Source organism: Oncorhynchus clarkii, chromosome 16, assembly GCF_045791955.1.
Source record: "Oncorhynchus clarkii lewisi isolate Uvic-CL-2024 chromosome 16, UVic_Ocla_1.0, whole genome shotgun sequence".
Lineage (NCBI taxonomy): Eukaryota > Metazoa > Chordata > Actinopteri > Salmoniformes > Salmonidae > Oncorhynchus > Oncorhynchus clarkii.
Genome location: NC_092162.1, coordinates 11657378 through 11683981, shown reverse-complemented (window position 1 = coordinate 11683981; position 26604 = coordinate 11657378). Strand labels below are relative to the sequence as shown.

The following is a 26604-nucleotide window of genomic DNA, read 5'->3' as shown; positions in this document are numbered from 1 at the left end:
TGGTGTCGGTGTTGATGTTTATACTGGTGTTGATGTTGATACTGGTGTTGATGTTTATACTGGTGTCGGTGTTGATGTTGATACTGGTGTCGGTGTTGATGTTTATACTGGTGTTGATGTTGATACTGGTGTTGATGTTTATACTGGTGTCGGTGTTGATGTTTATACTGGTGTTGATGTTGATACTGGTGTTGATGTTGATACTGGTGTCGGTGTTGATGTTTATACTGGTGTTGATGATGATACTGGTGTTGATGTTGATACTGGTGTCGGTGCTGATGTTTATACTGGTGTTGATGTTGATACTGGTGTTGATGTTGATACTGGTTTCGGTGCTGATGTTTATACTGGTGTTGGTGTTGATGTTTATACTGGTGTTTATGTTGATACTGGTGTCGGTGTTGATGTTTATACTGGTGTTGATGTTGATACTGGTGTTGATGTTGATACTTGTGTCGGTGTTGATGTTTATTCTGGTGTTGATGTTGATACTGGTGTCGGTGTTGATGTTTATACTGGTGTTGATGTTGATACTGGTGTTGATGTTGATACTGGTGTCGGTGTTGATGTTTATACTGGTGTTGATGTTTATACTGGTGTAGGTGTTGATGTTTATACTGGTGTCGGTGTTGATGTTTATACTGGTGTTGATGTTTATACTAGTGTCGGTGTTGATGTTTATACTGGTGTCGGTGTTGATGTTTATACTGGTGTTGATGTTTATACTGGTGTCGGTGTTGATGTTTATACTGGTGTTGATGTTGATACTGGTGTTGATGTTTATACTGGTGTCGGTGTTGATGTTGATACTGGTGTCGGTGTTGATGTTTATACTGGTGTTGATGTTGATACTGGTGTTGATGTTTATACTGGTGTCGGTGTTGATGTTTATACTGGTGTTGATGTTGATACTGGTGTTGATGTTGATACTGGTGTCGGTGTTGATGTTTATACTGGTGTTGATGATGGTACTGGTGTTGATGTTGATACTGGTGTCGGTGCTGATGTTTATACTGGTGTTGATGTTGATACTGGTGTTGATGTTGATACTGGTTTCGGTGCTGATGTTTATACTGGTGTTGGTGTTGATACTGGTGTCGGTGCTGATGTTGATACTGTTGTTGATGTTGATACTGTTGTTGATGTTCATACTGGTGTTGATGTTGATACTGGTGTTCATGTTTATACTGGTGTTGATGTTGATGTTGATACTGGTGTTGATGTTTATACTGGTGTTGGTGTTGATACTGGTGTTGACGTTGATACTGGTGTCGGTGTTGATGTTTATACTGGTGTTGATGTTTATACTGGTGTTGGTGTTGATACTGGTGTCGGTGCTGGTGTTGATACTGGTGTCGGTGTTGATGTTGATACTGGTGTCAGTGCTGATGTTCATATTGTGCTGTTTTTTCTATTGTTGCCGTTTCTGTTGCAGGTGGATTTCTTTGCCATCGAGATGCTGGATGGTCACCTGTATCTTCTGTTGGACATGGGCTCAGGAACCACCAAGACCAAGGCCATCGACAGGAAAGTCAACGATGGCGAGTGGTACCACGTCGACTTCCAGAGGGACGGGCGCTCAGGTATCTGATTTTATTTCACCTTTAACCGATTAAGAACCATTCTTATTTATAATGACGGCCTGGCAAGTGGTCAGTGGGAAAGGTAACTTAACCTTTACATTAACATTTGAGCCATTTAGCAGACTCATTCTGAGCGACTTACGGTCAGTGTCAGAGCACCCTAATCATTGATCCCTCTTAACCCTAACCTTGTGTGTGTGTGTGTGTGTGTGTGTGTGTGTGTGTGTGTGTGTGTGTGTGTGTGTGTGTGTGTGTGTGTGTGTGTGTGTGTAGGTACTATCTCAGTGAACTCACAGCGTACAGCGTACACCGCTCCAGGGGACAGTGAGATTCTAGACCTGGATGATATCCTGTACCTGGGAGGATTACCGGAGGACCGCCAAGGACTCATCTTTCCTACTGAGGTCTGTGTGTGTGTGTGCGTTTGTTTATGTGTGTGTGTGGACGTGTTTAACTATTCTTGTGGGGACCCGAAGTCCTTACGAGAATAGTAAACAAACAAGATTTGACCAACTGGGGACATTTTGTTAGTCTCCACAACGTCAAATGCTATTTCTAGGGGGTTTAGGGTTAGGTTAGAATTAGGTTGAGGGTTAGGATTAGGAGCTAGGGTTAGTTTTAGGGTTAGGAGCTAGGGTTAGGTTTAGGATTAGGGTTATTTTTTTGGGTTAAGGTCAGGGTGTGTGTGTGTGTGTGTGTGTGTGTGTGTGTGTGTGTGTGTGTGTGTGTGTGTGTGTGTGTGTAACCTGTCTCTCCTTTTCCCTGTAGGTGTGGACAGCGTTGTTGAACTATGGATATGTGGGCTGTGTGAGAGACCTGTTTGTGGACGGTCAGAGTAAAGACATCCGTCGTCTGGCTGAGGCTCAGAGGGCTGTAGGGGTGAAACCTTCCTGCTCCAGAGAGCCCCCTAAACAGTGTCTGTCCAACCCCTGCCAACACAGCGCCACCTGCAGGTAACGCAGCTACTTACTCAAGTCAAGTCTACTGTACAGTACTGGACTATGTTGATGTGTGCTTGACTGTTTCTAAAGGACTCCCTGCACTTTTAACTAAGTTCTAGACTGAGAGAATACTTTTAGGCATATTTAAAGAATGTTTTTCATGTCAATAAAGCACCTTGAATTGACCCTTCGCTAAACCCACCCCAGAATTTTGGACAACCAATCTCAGTGCTTCGGTGGACAACTGTCGCTAACCAAGCTCGAGTCCAACGCCTGGAACAAGCTCTCGTTTTAAACCATAGATAGACTGTATGTTTCAAACGCATGAAAGCCAATGAGGGCAATGGAAAAAACTGGGATGTTTTTGTTTTTGTTTTTTTATCATACATTTAAAATGGCAGAATAATTTAACAATAATTGATTCCTGAAATGCTGTTGATTGAGTATTTTTCAAATCCGAAATTATAATTTTGTTGCATTGTTTGCGATCTGGTTAGTTAGCTCTCATTGCATGACCAGCATTGAAAAGGTTGCTAACACTAGCTAGCTAGCCAGTTGTTATAAGTTGTTTTCTCCAAATGTATGTTAGCTAAGTTAGTTAGCTATACTATGAATATAATTCTCATCTGCTGTTGACATCAGGATACAATTTGAGAGTACTAGGTAGCTCCAGAAATGGTTAGTACCTTAGATTGCATGCTGACAGTGAATTCACAGCTATCCAGTGGCTAGCCACACTACATACTTAATTTGACCAGGTTCCCGTAAAGCAAGTGTAATGGCAGTCCACCACAACTTCCCAGAGAGTCTCCTGATTAGCGATGGGTAGTGTGTGTTTCATTTTATTGTGTGTTAAAAACACAGTTTAAGATCATTGTGAGGGGATTTTGCCAGTGGTTGAATGGGGAATTGGGCTCCACTGAATTAATTTTTTACCCAAGTTGCAACAGTAACCAAGGGGGCGGTGCTTAGCGAATGGTGAATTGAATTGAGGAATTACAGTGTATCTGTAGTTTTATCTACTCTGGCATGACCCTTGACTTGACCATTAACCCCAACTTCTGACCTCTGCAGGGAGGGCTGGAACAGATATGTGTGTGACTGCTCTGGGACCGGATTCCTGGGACGGGCCTGTGAGAGAGGTGAGGAGAGGGGGAGGAGGGAGGGATGGAGAGAGGGGGAAAGAGGGAGGGATGGAGAGAGGGGGAAAGAGGGAGGGATGGAGAGAGGGGGAAAGAGGGAGGGATGGAGAGAGGGGGAGGAGGGATGGAGAGAGTGGGGAGGAGGGAGGGATGGAGAGAGGGGGAAAGAGGGAGGGATGGAGAGAGTGGGGAGGAGGGAGAGATGGAGAGAGGGGGAAAGAGGGAGGGATGGAGAGAGGGGGAAAGAGGGAGGGATGAAGAGAGGGGGAGGGATGGAGACGGTGGAGGAGGGAGAGATGGATGGAGAGAGAGGGGAAAGAGGGAGGGATGGAGAGAGAGGGGAGGAGGGAGGGATGGATGATGGAGAGGGATAGAGGGAGGGATAGAGAAAGGGGGAAAGAGGGAGGGATGGAGAGAGAGGGGAGGAGGGAGAGGGGCAGAGGGAGGGATGGAGAGAGGGGCAGACGGAGGGATGGAAGGAGAGAAGGATAGAGAGAGGGGGAGGAGGGAGGGATGGAGAGAGTGGAGGGAGAGATGGATGAGAGAGAGGGGCGAAGGGAAGGATGGAGAGAGGGAATGATGGAGGGATGGAGAGAAGAGGGTAGGTAGGAGGGAGGGATGGAGAGAGAGGGGAAAGAGGGAGGGATGGAGAGACGGGGATAGGAGGTAGAGATGGAGAGAAGGTGAGGGAGGAGGGATGGAGAGAGAGGAGGAGAGAGGGGTGGAGAGAGGGGGATAGGAGGTAGAGATGGAGATAAGGGTGAGGGAGGAGGGATGGAGAGAGAGGAGGAGAGAGGGATGGAGAGAGAGGAGGAGGGAGGGATGGAGAGAGAGAACATAGAAAAAGAGAAAGACCAAGAGGGATGATTGAGTGAAGGATGGATGAATAGAATCCCTAAGAGACCGAGGGAAAGATGAAGTGAGAGACAGTTTGGAGAAAATAAAAGAGATGAGTCAGGGAGAGGGAGGAGAGAGATCCTGGTGTCAGTGTGAAGCAGCGGATTCTGTTACCACGATAATTATTAGTCTTCCCATATCTAACAAATACACACACCTCAGATCTGTCCTCTATAGGGAGATGAAAATTGAACAATGTGTGAAAAGAGAGAGAGAATCAGCCTCAGTAACTAGTGGTTCAGTAGAAGGAGGGACAGATGGAGAAACAGTTGGAGAGAGTGATTGCTCCCACCTTCTACCTGTGGTTTTACCTCTCTCTCTCTCTCTCTCCCATCTCTCGCCATCCCTCCATCCCTCTCTCTCTCCCATCTCTCGCCATCCCTCCATCCCTCTCTCTCTTTTTGTTCCAAATTTTCTCTCAGATCTGTTTGTTTCTTCAGCTTTATTCCAGAGTTGTCGTCACAAGGACACGTTCACACTTACTGCCTTCATCAGCATCCCTCCTTCTCCATCTCCCATCTCTCCCTCCCTCTCTACCCCCTCTTTCTCTCTCTCTCTCTCTCTCTCTCTGCCCCTCTCTTTCAATTTTTTCTCTCTCTCAATTCAATTCAAGGGCTTTATTGGCATGGGAAACATATGTTATCATTGCCAAAGCAAGTGAAATAGATAATAAACAAAAGTGAAATAAACAATAAAAATTAACTCTCTCTCTCTCTCTTTTTATTTAACCTTTATTTAACTAGGCAAGTCAGCTAAGAACCAATTCTTATTTACAATGACGGCCTACTAATAGGCAAAAGGCCTCCTGCGGGGACGGGGGCTGGGATTAAAAATCTAAAATAAATAACATATAAATATGGGACAAAACACACATCACGACAAGAGAGGCACCACAACACTACATAAAGAGAGACCTAAGACAACAACATAGCATGGCAGCAACACAGGACAACACAACATGGTAGCAGCACAAACATGGTACAAACATTGTTAGGCACAGACAACAGCACAAAGGGCAAGAAGGTAGAGACAACAATACATCACGCGAAGTAAACACAAGTGTCAGTAAGAATGTCCATGATTGAGTCTTCGAATGTAGAGATGGAGATTAAACTGTCCAATTTGAGCTCCATTCGCTAGCTGCAGCGAACTGAAAAGAGGAGTGACCCAGGGATGTGTGTGCTTTGGGGATCTTTAACAGATTGTGGCTGACAGAACGGGTGTTGTATGTGGAGGATGAGACATCTCAGATAGAGGGGACTGAGGCCTAAGTGTTTTATAAATAATAAATAAATCAACCAGTGGATCTTGCGACAGGTATACAGAGATGACCAGTTTACAGAGGAGTATAGAGTGCAGTGATGTGTCCTATAATGAGCATTGGTGGCAAATCTGATGGCCGAATGGTAAAGAACATCTTGCCGCTCAAGAGCACCCTTACCTGCCGATCTATAAAGTACGTCTCCGTAATCTAGCATGGGAAGGAAGGTCATCTGAATCAGGGTTAGTTTGGCAGCTGGGGTGAAAGAGGATTGATTACGATAGAGGAAACCAAGTCTAGATTTAACTTTAGCCTGCAGCTTTGATATGTGCTGAGAGAAGGACAGTGTATTGTCTAGCCATACTCCCAAGTACTTGTGTGAGGTGACTAAACCCTCAGAGGTAGTAATCACACCAGTGGGGAGAGGGCCATTCTTCTTACCGAACCACATGACCTGTGTTTTGGAGGTGTTCAGAACAAGGTTAAGGGCAGAGAAAGCTTGTTGGACACTAAGAAAGCTTTGTTGTAGAGCGTTTAACACAAAATCCGGGGAGGGATCAGTTGAGTATAAGACTGTATCAGCTGCATATAAATGGATGAGAGAGCTTCCTACTGCCTGAGCTATGTTGTTGATGTAAATTGAGGAGAGCGTGGGGCCTAGGATCGAGCCTTGGGGTACTCCCTTGATGACATGCAGTGGCTGAGACAGCAGATTTTCTGACTTTATACACTGCACTCTTTGAGAGAGGTAGTTAGCAAACCAGGCCAAAGACCCCTCAGAGACACCAATACATCAATACCGACCCACAAGAATGGAATGGTCTACCGTATCAAAAGCTTTGGCCAAGTCAATAAAAATAGCAGCACAACATTGCTTAGAATCAAGGGCAATGGTGACATTCATTGAGAACCTTTAAGGTTGCAGTGACACATCCATAACCTGAGCGGAAACCAGATTGCATACCCGAGAGAACACTATAGGCATCAAGAAAGCCAGTCAGTTGATTATTGACAAGTTTTTCCAACAATTTTGGTAAACAGGGCAAAATAGAAATAGACCTATAACAGTTAGGATCAGCTTGATCTCCCCTTTAAATAAAGGACGAAGTGTGGCTGCCTTCCAAGCAATGGGAACCTCCCCAGAGAGGAGAGACGGGTTATAAATGTCAGAGACAGGCTTGGTGATGATAGGCGCAGCAACATTAAAGAAGAAAGGGTCTAAACCATCTGACCCAGATGTTTTTTGGAGGTCAAGTTTAAGGAGCTCCTTTTGCACCTCAGACACAGTGACTGTCTGCAGGGAGAAAACAGGATCGGGGCTAGTCGCACTAGAACGGCTGGGAGGTGAGAAAATGTTGGACAGGCAAGGAGGCATGTCTGAGTCAAAGAGGAATCCTGATTTAATGAAGTGGTGAATAAATAGCTCAGCCATACGCGTCTTTTAAGTAACAACCACATCATCAACATTAAGGGACATGGGCAGCTGTGAGGAGGAGAGTTTATTCTCCAGTGTTTTCTAGAACTTCTTGGGGTTAGACCCACAGAGAGAGAACTGCTCCTTAAAGGAACTAACTTTGGCCTTCCAGACAGCCTGAGTGCACTTATTTCTCATTTGCCTGAACGACAGCCTGAGTATTTGTGTACCGAACCTTTTGCCAAATTATGTTCTTGAGGTGGAATAACTCTGCCAGATCACGGTTGAACCAGGGACTGAACCTGTTTTTAATTCTCATTTTCTTTATGGGGGTGTGCATGTTAACAATACTACTGAAAATATCAAAAAAGAAAGTCCAAGCGTCTTCGACAGAAGATACCAATACCAATTTACAGAGGCCAGGTTATGGAGGACGGCTCATTAAAGTTATTTAGCAAGTGTCTATGTGAGGATAACATCGAGGAGAGTAGCCTTCTCTGGGTGTTTGGAGTCATACCTTGTGGGACTGGTAATAATCTGAGATAGATTTAGAGAGTCCTATTGTTTTAGGACTTGGTCAGGTGGTTTAAGCATATCCCAGTTCAGGTCACCTAGCAGGACAGATTCAGACTTAGTGTAAGGGGCCAGGAGAGAGCTTAGGGCAGGTAGAGTACAGGCCGGTGCTGATGGAGGATGATAACACCCAGCAACAGTCAACAAAGAGCTGTTTGAAAGCTTAATGCTTAAAACCAGCAAGTCAAATTGTTTGGTGGAGTTGGTGTGGACAACCGAGCACTGAAGGTGTTCCTTGGTAAAGATTGCCGCTCCACCACCTTTGGAAGATCTGTCTTGCCGGAAAAAGTTACAAATAGAAAGTGTTCAGTGTTCAAAACACTCTTCCATTTTATTTTACCAGGTAAGTTGACTGAGAACACGTTCTCATTTACACCAACAACCTGGGGAATAGTTACAGGGGAGAGGAGGGGGATGAATGAACCCATTGTAAACTGGGGATGATTAAGTGACAGCTTGGGAATTTAGCCAGGACACCAGGGTTACTCTTACGATAAGTGCCATGGGATCTTTAATGACCTCAGAAAGTCAGGACACCCGTTTAACGTCCCATCTGAAAGACGGCACCCTACACAGGGCAGTGTCCCCAGTCACTGCCTTGGGGCATTGGGACCAGCAGCATCTGGTCTCCCATCCAGGGACCAACCAGGAACAACCCTGCATGGCTTCAGAAGCAAGTCAGCAGTGGGATGAAGGGTGGTATGCTGCTGGCTTCACAACTACGTCTCAGTAATGACCAACAACATCTGGATTGGAGCTGTTAACCCACACTTTCAAATGATACATTTTAGGTATTAAGCTTTTAGTGTTAACGTACAGAACCCCCCCCCCCCCCTCTCTCTCTCTACACCCCCTCTTTCTCTCTCTCCCCTTCTTGCTTTCTCTACCCCCTCTCTTACTCTTTCTACCCCCCTCTTTCTCTCTCTGCCCCCTCTCTCTCTACCCCCTCTCTCTTTCTACCCCCCTCTCGCTCTCTCTCTATCCCTTCTCTCTCTCTCTCTACCCCCTCTCTCTCTACCCCCCTCCGATCTCTCTCTACCCCCTCTCTCACTCTTTCTACCCCCCTCTCTCACTCTGCCCCCTCTCTCTCTCTCTTTACCCCCTCTCTCTCTCTACCCCCCTCCTTCTCTCTCTCTCTCTCTACCCCCCCCTTCTCTCTCTAACCCCCTCATTCTCTCTCCCTGCCCCCTCTCTCTCTCTACCCCCTCTCTCTCTCTCTCTCTCTCTCTCTCTCTCTCTCTCTCTCTACCCGCTCTCTCTCTACCCCCTCCTTCTCTCTCTCTACTCCCCTCTCTCACTCTTTCTACCCCCCTCTTTCTCTCTCTGCCCCCTCTCTTTCTCTCTCTACCCCCTCTCTCTCTCTACCCCCCTCCGATCTCTCTCTACCCCCTCTCTTACTCTTTCTACCCCCCTCTCTCACTCTGCCCCCCCCTCTCTCTCTCTCTACCCCCTCTCTCTCTCTCTCTCTCTACCCCCCTCCTTCTCTCTCTCTCTCTCTCTCTCTCTACCCCCCTTCTCTCTCTACCCCCCTTCTCTCTCCCTGCCCTCTCTCTCTCTCTACCCCCTCTCTCTCTCTCTCTCTCTCTCTCTCTCTACCCGCTCTCTCTCTACCCCCTCATTCTCTCTCTCTACTCCCCTCTCTCACTCTCTCTACCCCCCTCCTTCTCTCTCTCTCTCTCTCTACCCCCCTTCTCTCTCTACCCCCCTCCTTCTCTCTCCCTGCCCCCTCTCTCTCTCTACCCTCTCTCTCTCTCTCTCTCTCTCTACCCGCTCTCTCTCTACCCCCTCCTTCTCTCTCTCTACTCCCCTCTCTCACTCTTTCTATCCCCCTCTCTCTCTCTTTCCCCCCTCTCTCTCAGGTGCTCTGCTGAAGCACCATTTTCTCATTTCATTTAGTCAGCTGTTAAGAAATTACTCCAACGCACACATACACATGTATGTGTATGTGTGCGTTTGTGTGGGTGTTAGTTATGTTATCATGATGTAACAGGCTAACCTCCAGTTAATGAGGATTCATTAGCATTTTAGCTTTTCTTCCTCTCTCTTTCTCCTTATCTCTCCTTCCCCCTCTCCCTATCTCTCCTTCTCCCTCTCCCTTCTTCTCTCTCTCCCACCTTTTCCCTATCTCTCCTTCTCTCTTCTCCGTTCTCTCCTTCTCTCTTCTCCGTTCTCTCCTTCTCTCTTCTCCGTTCTCTCCTTCTCTCTTCTCCCTATCTCTCCTTCTCTCTTCTCCGTTCTCTCCTTCTCTCTTCTCCGTTCTCTCCTTCTCTCTTCTCCATTCTCTCCTTCTCTCTTCTCCCTATCTCTCCTTCTCTCTTCTCCGTTCTCTCCTTCTCTCTTCTTCATTCTCTCCTTCTCTCTTCTCCCTATCTCTCCTTCTCTCTTCTCCGTTCTCTCCTTCTCTCTTCTCCCTATCTCTCCTTCTCTCTTCTCCGTTCTCTCCTTCTCTCTTCTCCCTATCTCCCCTTCTCTCTTCTCCGTTCTCTCCTTCTCTCTTCTCCGTTCTCTCCTTCTCTCTTCTCCGTTCTCTCCTTCTCTCTTCTCCGTTCTCTCCTTCTCTCTTCTCCGTTCTCTCCTTCTCTCTTCTCCGTTCTCTCCGTTCTCTCTTCTTCCTATCTCTCCTTCTCTCTTCTCCGTTCTCTCCTTCTCTCTTCTCCCTATCTCTCCTTCTCTCTTCTCCGTTCTCTCCTTCTCTCTTCTCCGTTCTCTCCTTCTCTCTTCTCCGTTCTCTCCTTCTCTCTTCTCCGTTCTCTCCTTCTCTCTTCTCCGTTCTCTCCTTGCTCGCTTTACTGAGCACTCACTGTTACGGTTCCCTCTGAAATTCACTCACTTATTCACACACACACTCTGAGCTCATTAGTATTCGTGAGACCTCTCTCTCCCTGTTCTCTTGTTTTCGCCACCAATGGTGTCCCATGGAAAGAGAAAGAGAGAGAGAGAGAGACAGACAGACAGACAGACAGACAGAGAGGCAGACAGACAGACAGACAGACAGACAGACAGACAGACAGACAGACAGACAGACAGAGAGACAGACAGACAGACAGACAGACAGACAGACAGACAGACAGACAGACAGACAGACAGAGAGGCAGACAGACAGACAGACAGACAGACAGACAGACAGACAGACAGAGAGACAGACAGACAGACAGAGAGACAGACTCTCTCTCAGCAGAAAACAGTTTTGAATTGAATATTTTCTAGAATTTAAGTCAAACTGGAGACACTGGTTTGATCTGCTTTGATGTGGTCTCATCTGGACTGGTCTGGTCTGGACTGGTCACTGCCTGATATTAATATCTTCCCCTCCTCCCTCCTCCTCCCTCTCTAGATGCGACCATCCTATCCTATGATGGTAGTAAGTTTATGAAGGTCCAGTTGCCTGTAGCGATGCACACCGAAGCAGAGGATGTGTCGCTACGTTTTCGCTCCCAGCGGGCCTACGGTGTTCTCATGGCAACAACATCACGGAACTCAGCCGACACGCTCCGACTGGAGCTGGACGGGGGGCGTGTCCGACTCACTGTCAACCTAGGTACACACACACATACACTGTCAACCTAGTTACACACACCAACACTGTCAACCTAGTTACACACACACATACACTGTAAACCTAGTGACACACACATACACTGTCAACCTAGTTACACACACCAACACTGTCAACCTAGTTACACACACACATACACTGTCAACCTAGTTACACACACACATACACTGTCAACCTAGTTACACACACACATACACTGTCAACCTAGGTACACACACACATACACTGTCAACCTAGTTACACACACCAACACTGTCAACCTAGTTACACACACACATACACTGTCAACCTAGGTACACACACACATACACTGTCAACCTAGTTACACACACCAACACTGTCAACCTAGTTACACACACACATACACTGTCAACCTAGGTACACACACACATACACTGTCAACCTAGTTACACACACCAACACTGTCAACCTAGTTACACACACACATACACTGTAAACCTAGTGACACACACATACACTGTCAACCTAGTTACACACACCAACACTGTCAACCTAGTTACACACACACATACACTGTCAACCTAGTTACACACACACATACACTGTCAACCTAGTTACACACACACATACACTGTCAACCTAGGTACACACACACATACACTGTCAACCTAGTTACACACACCAACACTGTCAACCTAGTTACACACACACATACACTGTCAACCTAGGTACACACACACATACACTGTCAACCTAGTTACACACACCAACACTGTCAACCTAGTTACACACACACATACACTGTCAACCTAGGTACACACACACATACACTGTCAACCTAGTTACACACACCAACACTGTCAACCTAGTTACACACACACATACACTGTCAACCTAGTTACACACACATACACTGTCAACCTAGTTACACACACCAACACTGTCAACCTAGTTACACACACATACACTGTCAACCTAGTGACACACACCAACACTGTCAACCTAGTTACACACACCAACACTGTCAACCTAGTTACACACACATACACTGTCAACCTAGTTACACACACCACTACTGTCAACCTAGTTACACACACATACACGGTCAACCTAGTTACACACACATACACTGTCAACCTAGTTACACACACACATACACTGTCAACCTAGTTACACACACTGTTAACCTAAGCACACAGTAGTCCTATACCCACACACTGTAAACCTAAGTACACAGTAGGCCTATACCCACACACACTCAAACATAACCTGAAAGCAGAGCACATGTACATAGAGCTAAACCAAGATCTGCTATTACACACACACACACACACATACACACACACACACACACATACACTCTTACATTGCTGTACTGTATTGTGTTTTTGGTGTGTGTATTGTTGAACAGAGGGTTGGTCCTCCTGGTCCGAGGCTGCATTCCCTGCTCACTCCCAGATGACCACTGCACCCCTACACACACGCGCACACACAGAGACACACGCATACACAAATACACACACAGAGACACACACATGCACCCACACACGCACACACAGAGACACACACATACACAAATACACACACAGAGACACACACACACACACATGCACACACGCGCGCACACACAGAGATACACAAATACACACACAGAGACATGCACACACACGCGCACACACAGACACACACATGTATAAATACACACAGAGACACACACACAAACACTTGCACACATACACAAATACACACACAGAGACACACACACACACACACACACACACAAATATACACGCACACACACTCACCAATAGATGCAGGGGTGTGTGTTGGTCTCTGGCTGTAGCATCTGCGTCTCTGCTGTGGTTGACGACACCCGACACACCTGGGGTATTATGGGAACCATGACCTCTGACCTCCCATGTTCCTCTGCTCTACCAGGGGCGGGATTTGGTGCTCTGTTGCTCGGTGACAGAAATTTGGGGCCACGCCCACCTCAGTGTCCTGATATTATTGATGTTATGGTCACGGAGGCTGTCACTCTGACCAGAGTAGCCAATGACACACATGTCACACTGAGACCTCTCGCTCTCCCTCAGCCAATTACAGAGCAAGACAATTCAGAGAACCATCAATCTTATTTGCTGGATTCCCAGTGCTACCATGTCATTCGCTCAGAGCAGATAGCAGAAAGCCCTATCCTCTGCTTTGATTAGCCAATAACCTCCTCCCAGCTTGCCCTCAGAAGGCAGGGAGAGTGTGTGTTCTCAGTGAGGTGTGTGTGTGGAGTGTGTTGGTGTGTTGGTCCCCAGCGCGTGGAGTTGTATCTTTGTGCAGTGTTAACCCTCTGCTCTGCTCTCCCTCCAGACTGTATCAGGATTAACTGTACCGCCAGTAAGTCACGCTCCATCTCACACTACCTCTGTGTGTGTTAGAACGTGTGTGTGTGTGTGTGTGTGTGTGTGTGTGTGTGTGTGTGTGTGTGTGTGTGTGTGTGTGTTAGAACTTGTGTGTGTTTGTGTGCGCTGGTGTGTATGACTGTGTGTTTGATTCTGCTAGAGTCCAGGGTTACTAAGGCAGCCATTTTAGAGATAATGTAAGAGAGGAAAGACAGAGTGAGGAAAAGGGGGGGTGGGGGTGAGGTGAGAGGGGGAACAGGAAAAAAAGGGGGTGTGGGGGTGTGTTAGGGAATGAGGTGAGAGGGGGACCAGGAAAAAGGGGGGATGGGGGGTGTTAGTGAATAAGGTGAGAGGGGGAACGGGAAAAAGGGGGGGATGTTAGTGAATGAGGTGAGAGGGGGAACAGGAAAATGGGGGGTGGGGGGGTGTTAGTGAATAAGGTGAGAGGGGGAACAGGAAAAGGGGGGGTGGGGGGTGTTAGTGAATGAGGTGAGAGGGGGAACAGGAAAAAGGGGGGGTGTTAGTGAATGAGGTGAGAGGGGGAACAGGAAAATGGGTGAGGTACAGAGGGAAGAGAGAGAAGAGCCAAGGAAAAAGAGACTGAGAGAGGTGTACAGAGGAGTGTGAAGGTGTGGAGTTCCGTCATGGAGATGGACTGAAAGCTTCTCAGGGCTTCCGGATAATTATATCTCCTTCATGCTGAAAATGAAAGATTCTCTACCCCTCCATCCTTTTTCTTCCCTTCCTCCATCCAGCCATCTATCCATCCACCCCTCCCTCCCTCTGAGTGCTTTGTTTGTCTGTAGGCTGTCGTGAGTCGAGCTCTGTGTATGTGTGTTTGTCCTTTCACCACGGAAGACGACTCTATGACGGCATCCTGGTACTGACAAAGGGAGAAGGTGTTGCCATGGGAACATACCTAGACAACTTGTCTATGTCTATCGGCAGTATGTAACATAATGCTTTTCATAAGCATAGAAACCTTAAAAGGTGTTATTATGATTTTGTAATGATAATTTTGTAATGATCAGCCATTATGAGTTATTATCAGCCATTTGGAGTAAAAAAAAATACTGCCATTGAAAGAGCTTAATATGAGGAGTTGATTATAAAACATGACAAGAGTTCGTACAACTCAGTAAATACAATATTACATACATTTCATTTGTATAAGTTCCATCGGTAGACTATTTTTTACGCAAATTAGTCACTCTTCCATTACCATATTTCATGTCCTGTGTGTGTGTGTGTGTGTGTGTGTGTGTGTGTGTGTGTGTGTGTGTGTGTGTGTATACATGTGTGTGCGTGTGTGTGTGTGTGTCATGGCTGTTCTCAGGTTGGCATGGATCACTGCCTCATTCTCACATCAGCCTATTCACCCCAACAGTGTGCTGTCACACACACACACACAAAAAAAAACCACCAATCTCAGGCAGTGATCCATGGTAATGGGATGAGAGACTTGTGCCCAGAGCACAGCTGAGACTCCTCAGGGGAGCCCTCTGTCCTCTCCTGAAAACTAATCACACCTAACACACACACACAAGTCACCTACACTCACACATACCTCACCTACACATGCATATACACAGAGACCTCACACGTGGCAATATGTGTGTGTGTGTGTGTGTGTGTGTCATGGTGCTGCCATTTCCCACAGCTGAATCTGTCAGGCTGTTTACCTCTCATCTTCTCATTCCTCCTATAGCTTATCACCCCCCCCCCCCCCCCCCCCCCCCCCCTACACACACTGACACTCTGGTCTATCCTGGTGAGAGGGAAAGAGACTCACAAACACTCCCCAGAGATCGCCTTCAACAGAAACTAGAGAGAGAAAAATAGGAGAGAGAAAGGGACGAAAGGAGAGAGAAAATGAGAGAGAGAGGGATGAAAGGAGAGGAAAGGAAGGAGAGAGAGGGATGAAGGGAGAGAGAAAAGAGGAAGGAGAGAGAGAGAGAGGGATGAAAGGAGAGAAAAGGGGAAGGAGAGAGAGAGAGGGATGAAAGGAGAGAAAAGGGGAAGGAGAGAGAGAGTGGGATGAAAGGAGAGAAAAGGAAGGAGAGAGAGAGGGATGAAGGGAGAGAGAAAAGGGGAAGGAGAGAGAGAGGGATGAAAGGAGAGAAAAGGGGAAGGAGAGAGAGAGGGATGAAAGGAGAGAAAAGGGGAAGGAGAGAGAGCGGGATGAAAGGAGAGAAAAGGGGAAGGAGAGAGAGAGGGATGAAAGGAGAGAGAGGGGGATGAAGTAGAGAAAAGGGGAAGGAGAGAGAGAGGGATGAAAGGAGAGAGAGGGGGATGAAAGTAGAGAAAAGGGGAAGGAGAGAGAGAGAGGGATGAAAGGAGAGAAAAGGGGAAGGAGAGAGAGAGGGATGAAAGGAGAGAGAGGGGGATGAAGTAGAGAAAAGGGGAAGGAGAGAGAGAGAGGGATGAAAGGAGAGAAAAGGGGAAGGAGAGAGAGAGAGGGATGAAAGTAGAGAAAAGGGGAAGGAGAGAGAGAGAGGGATGAAAGGAGAGAAAAGGGGAAGGAGAGAGAGAGGGATGAAAGTAGAGAAAAGGGGAAGGAGAGAGAGAGAGATGAAAGGAGAGAAAAGGGGAAGGAGAGAGAGAGAGGGATGAAAGTAGAGAAAAGGGGAAGGAGAGAGAGAGGGATGAAAGGAGAGAAAAGGGGAAGGAGAGAGAGAGAGGGATGAAAGTAGAGAAAAGGGGAAGGAGAGAGAGAGAGGGATGAAAGGAGAGAAAAGGGGAAGGAGAGAGAGAGGGATGAAAGGAGAGAGAGGGGGATGAAGTAGAGAAAAGGGGAAGGAGAGAGAGAGGGGGATGAAAGGAGAGAAAAGGGGAAGGAGAGAGAGGGATGAAAGGAGAGAAAAGGGGAAGGAGAGAGTTCCTCCTGCTGTACTACTGCTCCATGTCCCTCTTGCTACAGAGCTGAGTATCTAGTGCCACCATGTGGTCAGATAGGGTAGGACACTGGCAGGAGACAGGGTGGAGAATGTGTGTGTGTGTTTGTGCGTGCGTGCGTGCGTGCCTGCATGTGTACATGTGTTAACCCTTCGTGTGGGTGTGCGTAAGGTGTATGTGTATATTAACTAACTGGAATGTGTGTAGGTAAGGGTCCAGAGACCATCTTTGCAGGGCTGGGGCTGAATGATAATGAGTGGCACACTGTCAGAGTGGTGCGACGCGGGAAAAGCCTCAAACTCACCGTCGACGACCTGCAATCTGTAGAAGGTAACCATAGCAACCCCCCAACGCTGTCAACCCTGACCTTTCAGTCCTAACCTTAACCCCTGACCTCAAACCCATAACCTGCAGACATTGTTCAAGTACATTCAAGCCCAAGTGTCTTGTATTTAGCTGACCTGGTCCAATGTAGCCAATGGAATAGTCCCAAAAGTGCAAACACTCACCCTGCACTCCGGTGAAGCTAAATCAAGTGCACCTCAAGTGCTTCAATGTATTTGACCCCGGTCTGCTAACCTCTCCCCTGACCCCTGACCTCTAACCCCTCCAGGTCAGATGGCAGGTGACCACACCCAGCTGGAGTTCCACAACGTGGAGACAGGCATTGTGACGGAGAAGCGCTTCATGCCCGCTGTGCCCTCCAACTTCATAGGGCACCTGCAGGGCCTCACTCTCAATGGGATGCCCTATGTAGACCTCTGTAAGGACAGAGTACACACACCTACACACACCCACACACACGCATACACGCACCTCACACACACACACACACCTCACACACACACACACACACACACACACACACACACACACACACACACACACACCAGTGTTGGTGGTAACATGTTATATAATCAGATTACTTTTCTGAGTAACATTACTACAGTTACTTTGTCAAACAACGAGTGCCTTACTTTCACAATCATATCTCTTAACGGGCGCGTTTCCATGAGCCGATCTCGACTTGTTTCCTCATTTAGTTGTCGAGCGAGCGGAGAAAGGCTGGAGAAATGTCATGACAGCTGTTGTCCATAGAAACGTATAGATGGCGCGTCTCTGATCTTTGCCATTGAACACGCTTCTGTGGTAGCAAAGCCCATAGAGTGCCCTCTATACGTCTCTATGGGTCCCTGTAAATGCGGACTGTGACCAGATCTGGCGGCTCGAGAGACAGATTTTGAATGAAAAGATAGGTTAGCTGTACAGACATTGGGCTTACACTAGATATGACGGATTGAGCCGTACTTGTAGACTAGCAAGGCAGCGCCACAGACGAAAGGAGCAACTACTGATCAAAGCTGACGTTGCTCATTGTAATATTGTAATATAACGCGTTACTTTAGTTAAATGTAACAAGTAATATGTAATACATTAGTGTTTTAAGTAAGTAACTCATCCCAAACACAGCACCTTACACGTACGTACACAACTACACACACCTCATCCTTGATCATCTCGATCCTAGGTAAGAACGGTGACATCGACTATTGCGAGCTGAACGCTGTGATTGGTTATAAGAGCATCGTGGCGGACCCAGTGACGTTCAGGTCACGGTCGAGCTACGTGACCCTGCCAACGCTCCAGGCCTACTACTCCATGCACCTGTTCCTCCAGTTCAAAACCACCTCCCCTGACGGACTCGTACTCTACAACAGAGGAGACGGAAACGACTTCATAGTGGTGGAGCTGGTCAAAGGGTAATTACCTGTGTGTCTATACACTACTGCTACTGAACAGAGGAGATGATTCCACTTGATGAAAGGACTGGTCAGAGTTAGATATCTATCTACTATCTACTCAGGTATTAAAGTTCATATTCTAACGTTCCTAATCTCCCTCCCTCCCCAGCTACCTCCACTATGTGTCCGACCTGGGGAACGGGGCTCACCTGATCAAAGGGAACTCCAACTCTCCTCTGAATGACAACCACTGGCACAACGTCCTCATATCCAGAGACACCAACAACCTGCACACTGTTAAGATAGACACCAAGGTCACCACACAGACCACTATGGGGGCCAAGAACCTGGATCTCAAAGGTAACACACATGCACACGCATAAACTCACACACATCGACACAGACACATACACACATACTGTACATACCATAATACCTGTGTACTATGTATGGAGTCTCTCAGCCCTTGTCTCTTGTCTCAGCTAAGCGAGACCCAGGTATGGAGCGAGGAGCTGCCACTCAAGCTGTGCTGTGTTCCTATAGGTGACCTGTACGTAGGGGGCGTGGCTAAAGAGATGTACCGTGACCTTCCCAAGCTCGTCCATTCCCGCGAAGGCTTCCAGGGTTGCCTAGCAACCGTCGACCTCAACGGCCGATTACCCGACCTGCTGGCCGACGCCCTTGCTACGACCGGACAGGTGGAGAGGGGCTGTGAAGGTACACACACACACACAGGTACACACACACCATTAGCAATTACACAAAAAAGTCTAGGAAGACAAACACATAACAGGACCTCCCCCTTTTACGATTGCAGATCATAGCTAATTGTTTTTATTATTCTACTTCTTGCTCCAGCTAACAGCTGTTTTTATTTGTATTATTTATATTTCTGTTTTTATTATGTTGGAGATTATCCCCCTTGCTTTGGCATCTGGCTTTCTCTTCTCTCTCTCTGTCTCTCTGTCTCTCTCTCTCTCTATTCTCTTTCTTCCCCTCTCTCTCTCTCTCTCTTTCTATTCTCTTTCTTCCCCCTCTCTCGCTCTCTCTTCTCTTTCTCCCTTCTCTCTTCTCTTCCTCCCCCTGTTTCTCTCCTCTCTCTATTCTCTTCCTCCCCCTCTCTCTCTCCTCTCTCTATTCTCTTTCCTCCCCCTCTCTCTCTCCTCTCTCTATTCTCTTTCTTCCCCCTCTCTCTCTCGCTCTCGCTCTCTCACTCTCTATTCTCTTTCTTCCCCTCTCTCTCTCTCTCTCTCTCTATTCTCTTTCTTCCCCCTCTCTCGCTCTCTCTTCTCTTTCTCCCTTCTCTCTTCTTTTCCTCCCCCTGTTTCTCTCCTCTCTATTCTCTTCCTCCCCCTCTCTCTCTCCTCTCTCTATTCTCTTTCCTCCCCCTCTCTCTCTCCTCTCTCTATTCTCTTTCTTCCCCCTCTCTCTCTCTCTCTCTCTCTCTCTCTCTCTCTCTCTCTCTCTCTCTCTCTCTCTCTCTCTCTCTCTCTCTCTCTCTAACTGTTTGTTTTATCACAGGCATTTCTATGCTTTCTTTTTACTAACCATCTAACATATTTTGCTTGTCGTTCTTTTTGGCTGACAAAAGTTGCATTGACGAAAGCTGACCTGCAAGGTAGATCGCTCTGTGTGTGCGTGTCTGTGTGTATTCATGTGATCAACTGGGTTTGAACCTGAGTCTCCTGCACACCACAAGACTGTGTTAACCCACTGAGCTAAAGTCTAGGGCTAGGCAGTAGCTCAGGGAGCTGATGCATGTGTTCAGGTCTCAGGCAAGACTCATCACGCGAGCCACCTCGGTTACACTCTTGCAGGTACGTGTGTGTGTGTGTGGTGTGTTCTGACATGACCTGTCCATGCCACCGTAGGGACATCTTCCCCTCAGCGACATCGTTCCTGTTTAAGTTAGAACACACCCTCTTCACCTCTGTCACTTGGAAGCATGATTCTAATCCCACCCCCTACTTCTAACCCCACCCTCTTCTGTTTGACCCCTCCCTGTATCTAGCCTATGGCTGGCCAACCTCATGGACAGACAGCTGCTGGATGTGAAGTGAATTGTAATAACAATTCAACAATCCAAAAGGGCTCAACTCTTAAAGGAATGGGTTCACTTCAAATGTGAATGAATCTGGTTTTTGCCTTGGCTGTTGTCGACCTATCCAGAGTTTTTAAGGGCTTATTCGGATTATTTTGTTACCTTCAGCATTCTCTGGTTGACATGAGCTTTTCTCGTGAAGAAGCTGAAGGATTTGTCTCTTTGGCTCTTCAGGTCCTAGTACTACCTGTCAGGAAGACTCCTGCGCCAGTCAGGGCGTGTGTTTACAGCAGTGGGAGGGATTTAGCTGTGATTGCAGTATGACATCATTCGGGGGACCGCTCTGCAATGACGGTGAGTCACTTGTTATTTCCTATGTCCTATTTCCTGTTTACTACTTCCTTTTTGAGCCAATTTGTTGTCCACAGCGGGGACCACTTATATCTTTGGTCGTGACGGGGGTGTGATCGTGTACACCTGGCCTCCTAACGAGCGCCCCAGCACACGGGCTGACCGGCTGGCGCTGGGCTTCAGCACACAGCAGAAACACGCTACTCTGCTACGGGTTGACAGCGCCTCGGGACTGGGAGACTACCTACAGCTACAGATAGTAAAGACTACACTGACCTCTACAGAATCACTGCACTCTGTCCTCCTGAGCACTCTGCTACAATACCAGCTATAAACCTTTCTCTCTTCCTATCCTCTCTCTCTCTCTCTCGCTCTCTCTCTTGCTATTTTGCTCTCTTTCTCTCTCTGTCTCTGTCTCTCCATTTCTCTCCATTTATCTCTGTCTCTCCATTTCTCTCTATATCTCTCCATTTCTCTCTCTGTCTCTATGTCTCTCCATTTCTCTCTCCGTTTCTCTCTCTGTCTCTATGTCTCTCCATTTCTCTCTCCCCAGGATAAAGGAAATATTCGGGTAGTGTTTAACGTGGGGACAGATGACATCAACATTGAAGAGACTGCTAAATCCGTTAATGATGGGAAGTACCACATAGTTCGGTTTACCCGCAGCGGAGGCAACGCAACCCTGCAGCTGGACGACCTGCCAATCATAGAGCGCTACCCCTCAGGTAGGGACCGACCACAGCCGACACCTGCTTGTCACAGCCAATCACATGACAGGGCTTCGCCTTCTTCCTGAATTAAAGGAAGTGACTATGTATCGTAACTGTTTCTATCAGTATTAATGTAAAGATGTTGCTTATGTTAATACTACATCATACTACGTTACTATTACCACTTGTGTTATGACTTGCTGAAGACCAAATGTGTATTTTAGGATGTTGTTTTCCCTGTTTAAACATAAAAAAAGAAATATGTAGTTACACTTCCGCTGTTGCCTTGATTCCAGGGAGTCTGTACTGACATAACTGGTCATGTATGTTGCTATGTTAAATAGTGTGACACTTAAATGAAAACATTTAATACAGATAGCAGTTGTGATTTATTAAAAAAAGAAAATAATAATAGCCGTTGGGGCATTTGGCCAAACAGCAACACAATAAAAATGTAAATGTATTAACTAGACTGGAGGGGAAACGAAGAGGAAAAACTGATTGTATTTATTTTAGCATTGGGTTTTTAAACATTTTATATTGTTGTTGTTATCTTAAGTATTAATCATATATTTTCAGGAGTTATTTAGCGATCTGTTAGCTAAAAGGCTAAACACTAGACAGAGGTGTATGGGGGTTGATCTGTTAGCTAAAAGGCTAAACACTAGACAGAGGTGTATGAGGGTTGATCTGTTAGCTAAAAGGCTAAACACTAGACAGAGGTGTATGGGGGTTGATCTGTTAGCTAAAAGGCTAAACACTAGACAGAGGTGTATGGGGGTTGATCTGTTAGCTAAAAGGCTAAACACTAGACAGAGGTGTATGGGGGTTGATCTGTTAGCTAAAAGGCTAAACACTAGACAGAGGTGTATGGGGGTTGATCTGTTAGCTAAAAGGCTAAACACCAGACAGTGATCTGTTAGCTAAAAGGCTAAACACTAGACAGAGGTGTATGGGGGTTGATCTGTTAGCTAAAATGCTAAACACTAGACAGAGGTGTATGAAGGTTGATCTGTTAGCTTTAACAGTGATTATCATTATTATTCTCTTGTTTTATCAAACTCTCTAAACCCAGTCAGAGCTGTCTCCTGTCTCTCAGATGTTAAGTAACTGTTTAAATGTCTCTTTAAATCAAAGTCCAAGAACAGAAAGTCGATGTCTGCTTGCTGGTTGCTGCTCATGAACGTAACTCTTATTGAAGTTAATGACACAGCAACAATGTTCGGACCGACAGGACCTTGGTCAGGACTTTGACTTTCTCTTCATGGCTGTTTATTTTGTTGTCCAGCTCCTGTGCCAGGTGTAATTACTGTGTTTTCATCTTTAAATTAAAGGCAACATTGATAACGAGCGCCTGGCCATCGCTAGACAGAGAATCCCCTATCGGCTCGGTCGAATAGTTGACGATTGGCTACTCGACAAAGGTAAAAACATCATTAAAATGCCTTTAAACTTTCAGCTAAAAGTCAACCTGAAGGAAGTTGAAACTGTGACCATCAACTAACATCTAAAATGATAAATCCATAACTAAGTTTAAACGTTATAGTAACTGTTAGAGTATAATATTGTCAGACTGTGTAAACTGTAGTGTAACTGTACTGTTCTGTAATACAGTAATTTACTGTAAACTGTAGATAAAGAGAGAGGTAATAATACCAGGTTAAACGGACAATGGGAAGATTAATCTGAATAAATGTGAAACTAATACAGATAAAAATGTACTTGTTTAAGATTTTTCATAATATTGTTTCTCCAATTGTAAACATTTAAAGTGTTCACTAAAGCATATATCAATGTTTAACATCATAATCTGTATAGTCAAAGTAAAGTTCAGAACCAGATATTACATGTAAGACTTGAGAGATGTTCAATGCACTGTTTTGTTTCAAATTGACCTCTTAACCCTCAGCAGAGCTCCTTTAAATGCCTGAACTCCCTTTAACTGTGACCAGAGACAAAGCTATGACCTGTGTGTGCTTCATAGAGCTTCATATGTCTTCATAATGCTTCCTTCATTGGGCTTCTTAAGGCTGTAATAACCATATTTGAGGATAATCAATCGATATGTCAACATGATGACTCTCTCATGATGCGTCTCCACAGCAACCGTCTCTCGGCTATCCCATCTATTCTCTCTTCATCCTACTCTTCCTCTCATCCTCCTTCCTCCTCTTCTCCTCCTCTCTCTCTCCAGTCTCACACTCCACAGTACATGTCCCATATCATACTTTAAACATGCTAACAACATGCTAACAATGTACAACATGCTAACAACATGCTTACAACATGTGTACACCATGCTAATAACATGCTTATGACATGCTAACATCCTTACAACACCCTACCACCATGCTTACATCATGCTAACAACATGCTTACACCATACTTACAACATGCTAACAACATGCTTACAACATGCTTACAACATACTTACAACATACTTACAACATGCTAACAACATGCTTACAACATGCTTACATCATGCTAACAACATACTTACAACATGCTAACAACATGCTTACAACATGCTAACAACATACTTACAACATGCTTACAACATGCTAACAACATACTTGCAACATACTTACAACATGCTAACAACATGCTTACAACATGCTTACAACATGCTTACACCCTGCTAACAACACGCTTATGACATGCTAACATCCTTACAACACCCTAACACCATGCTTACAACAACCTAACACCATGCTTACAACAACCTAACACCATGCTTACAACACCCTAACACCATGCTTACAACAACCTAACACCATCCTTACAACACCCTAACACCATGCTTACAACAACCTAACACCATGCTTACAACAACCTAACACCATGCTTACAACACCCTAACACCATGCTTACAACACCCTAACACCATGCTTACAACAACCTAACACCATGCTTACAACACCCTAACACCATGCTTACAACACCCTAACACCATGCTTACAACACCCTAACACCATGCTTACAACAACCTAACACCATCCTTACAACACCCTAACACCATGCTTACAAAAACCTAACACCATGCTTACAACACCCTAACACCATGCTTACAACACCCTAACACCATGCTTACAACAACCTAACACCATGCTTACAACAACCTAACACCATGCTTACAACAACCTAACACCATGCTTACAACAACCTAACACCATGCTTACAACAACCTAACACCATGCTTACAACACCCTAACACCATGCTTACAACAACCTAACACCATGCTTACAACAACCTAACACCATGCTTACAACAACCTAACACCATGCTTACAACAACCTAACACCATGCTTACAACAACCTAACACCATGCTTACAACACCCTAACACCATGCTTACAACAACCTAACACCATGCTTACAACACCCTAACACCATGCTTACAACAACCTAACACCATGCTTACAACAACCTAACACCATGCTTACAACAACCTAACACCATGCTTACAACAACCTAACACCATGCTTACAACAACCTAACACCATGCTTACAACACCCTAACACCATGCTTACAACAACCTAACACCATGCTTACAACAACCTAACACCATGCTTACAACAACCTAACACCATGCTTACAACAACCTAACACCATGCTTACAACAACCTAACACCATGCTTACAACACCCTAACACCATGCTTACAACAACACCATAACACCATGCTTACAACACCCTAACACCATGCTTACAACACCCTAACACCATGCTTACAACACCCTAACACCATGCTTACAACAACCTAACACCATGCCAACAACCTTACAACACCCTAACACCATGCTTACAACAACCTAACACCATGCTTACAACACCCTAACACCATGCTTACAACACCCTAACACCATGCTTACAACAACCTAACACCATGCTTACAACAACCTAACACCATGCTTACAACAACCTAACACCATGCTTACAACAACCTAACACCATGCTTACAACAACCTAACACCATGCTTACAACACCCACCATAACACCATGCTTACAACAACCTAACACCATGCTTACAACAACCTAACACCATGCTTACAACAACCTAACACCATGCTTACAACAACCTAACACCATGCTTACAACAACCTAACACCATGCTTACAACACCCTAACACCATGCTTACAACAACCTAACACCATGCTTACAACACCCTAACACCATGCTTACAACAACCTAACACCATGCTTACAACAACCTAACACCATGCTTACAACAACCTAACACCATGCTTACAACAACCTAACACCATGCTTACAACAACCTAACACCATGCTTACAACACCCTAACACCATGCTTACAACAACCTAACACCATGCTTACAACAACCTAACACCATGCTTACAACAACCTAACACCATGCTTACAACAACCTAACACCATGCTTACAACAACCTAACACCATGCTTACAACACCCTAACACCATGCTTACAACAACCTAACACCATGCTTACAACACCCTAACACCATGCTTACAACACCCTAACACCATGCTTACAACAACCTAACACCATGCTTACAACAACCTAACACCATGCTTACAACAACCTAACACCATGCTTACAACAACCTAACACCATGCTTACAACAACCTAACACCATGCTTACAACAACCTAACACCATGCTTACAACACCCTAACACCATGCTTACAACAACCTAACACCATGCTTACAACAACCTAACACCATGCTTACAACAACCTAACACCATGCTTACAACAACCTAATACCATGCTTACAACAACCTAACACCATGCTTACAACAACCTAACACCATGCTTACAACAACCTAACACCATGCTTACAACACCCTAACACCATGCTTACAACAACCTAACACCATGCTTACAACAACCTAACACCATGCTTACAACAACCTAACACCATGCTTACAACACCCTAACACCATGCTTACAACAACCTAACACCATGCTTACAACAACCTAACACCATGCTTACAACACCCTAACACCATGCTTACAACAACCTAACACCATGCTTACAACAACCTAACACCATGCTTACTACACCCTAACACCATGCTTACAACACCCTAACACCATGCTTACAACTCATTAACATCATGCTTAATGTGTGTATTATCATCACACGACGACGCCTATG

At 45.8% G+C, this 26604-nt stretch overlaps 1 protein-coding gene across 1 annotated transcript in view; it reads left to right on the top strand.

Annotated features, from left to right (window-relative positions):
• LOC139367956 (neurexin-1a-like) overlaps positions 1–26604 on the top strand; it is an 84032-nt gene that overhangs the window by 47191 nt on the left and 10237 nt on the right. The window contains exons 9-23 of the mRNA XM_071106377.1: positions 1436–1583; positions 1857–1987; positions 2352–2536; positions 3599–3666; positions 11146–11349; positions 13693–13719; positions 16827–16949; positions 17233–17382; positions 18148–18379; positions 18531–18721; positions 18905–19078; positions 20637–20756; positions 20831–21012; positions 21307–21478; positions 22798–22887. Coding sequence (XP_070962478.1) covers positions 1436–1583; positions 1857–1987; positions 2352–2536; positions 3599–3666; positions 11146–11349; positions 13693–13719; positions 16827–16949; positions 17233–17382; positions 18148–18379; positions 18531–18721; positions 18905–19078; positions 20637–20756; positions 20831–21012; positions 21307–21478; positions 22798–22887 — 2197 coding nt within the window. The remainder of the gene's footprint in view (positions 1–1435; positions 1584–1856; positions 1988–2351; positions 2537–3598; positions 3667–11145; positions 11350–13692; positions 13720–16826; positions 16950–17232; positions 17383–18147; positions 18380–18530; positions 18722–18904; positions 19079–20636; positions 20757–20830; positions 21013–21306; positions 21479–22797; positions 22888–26604) is intronic.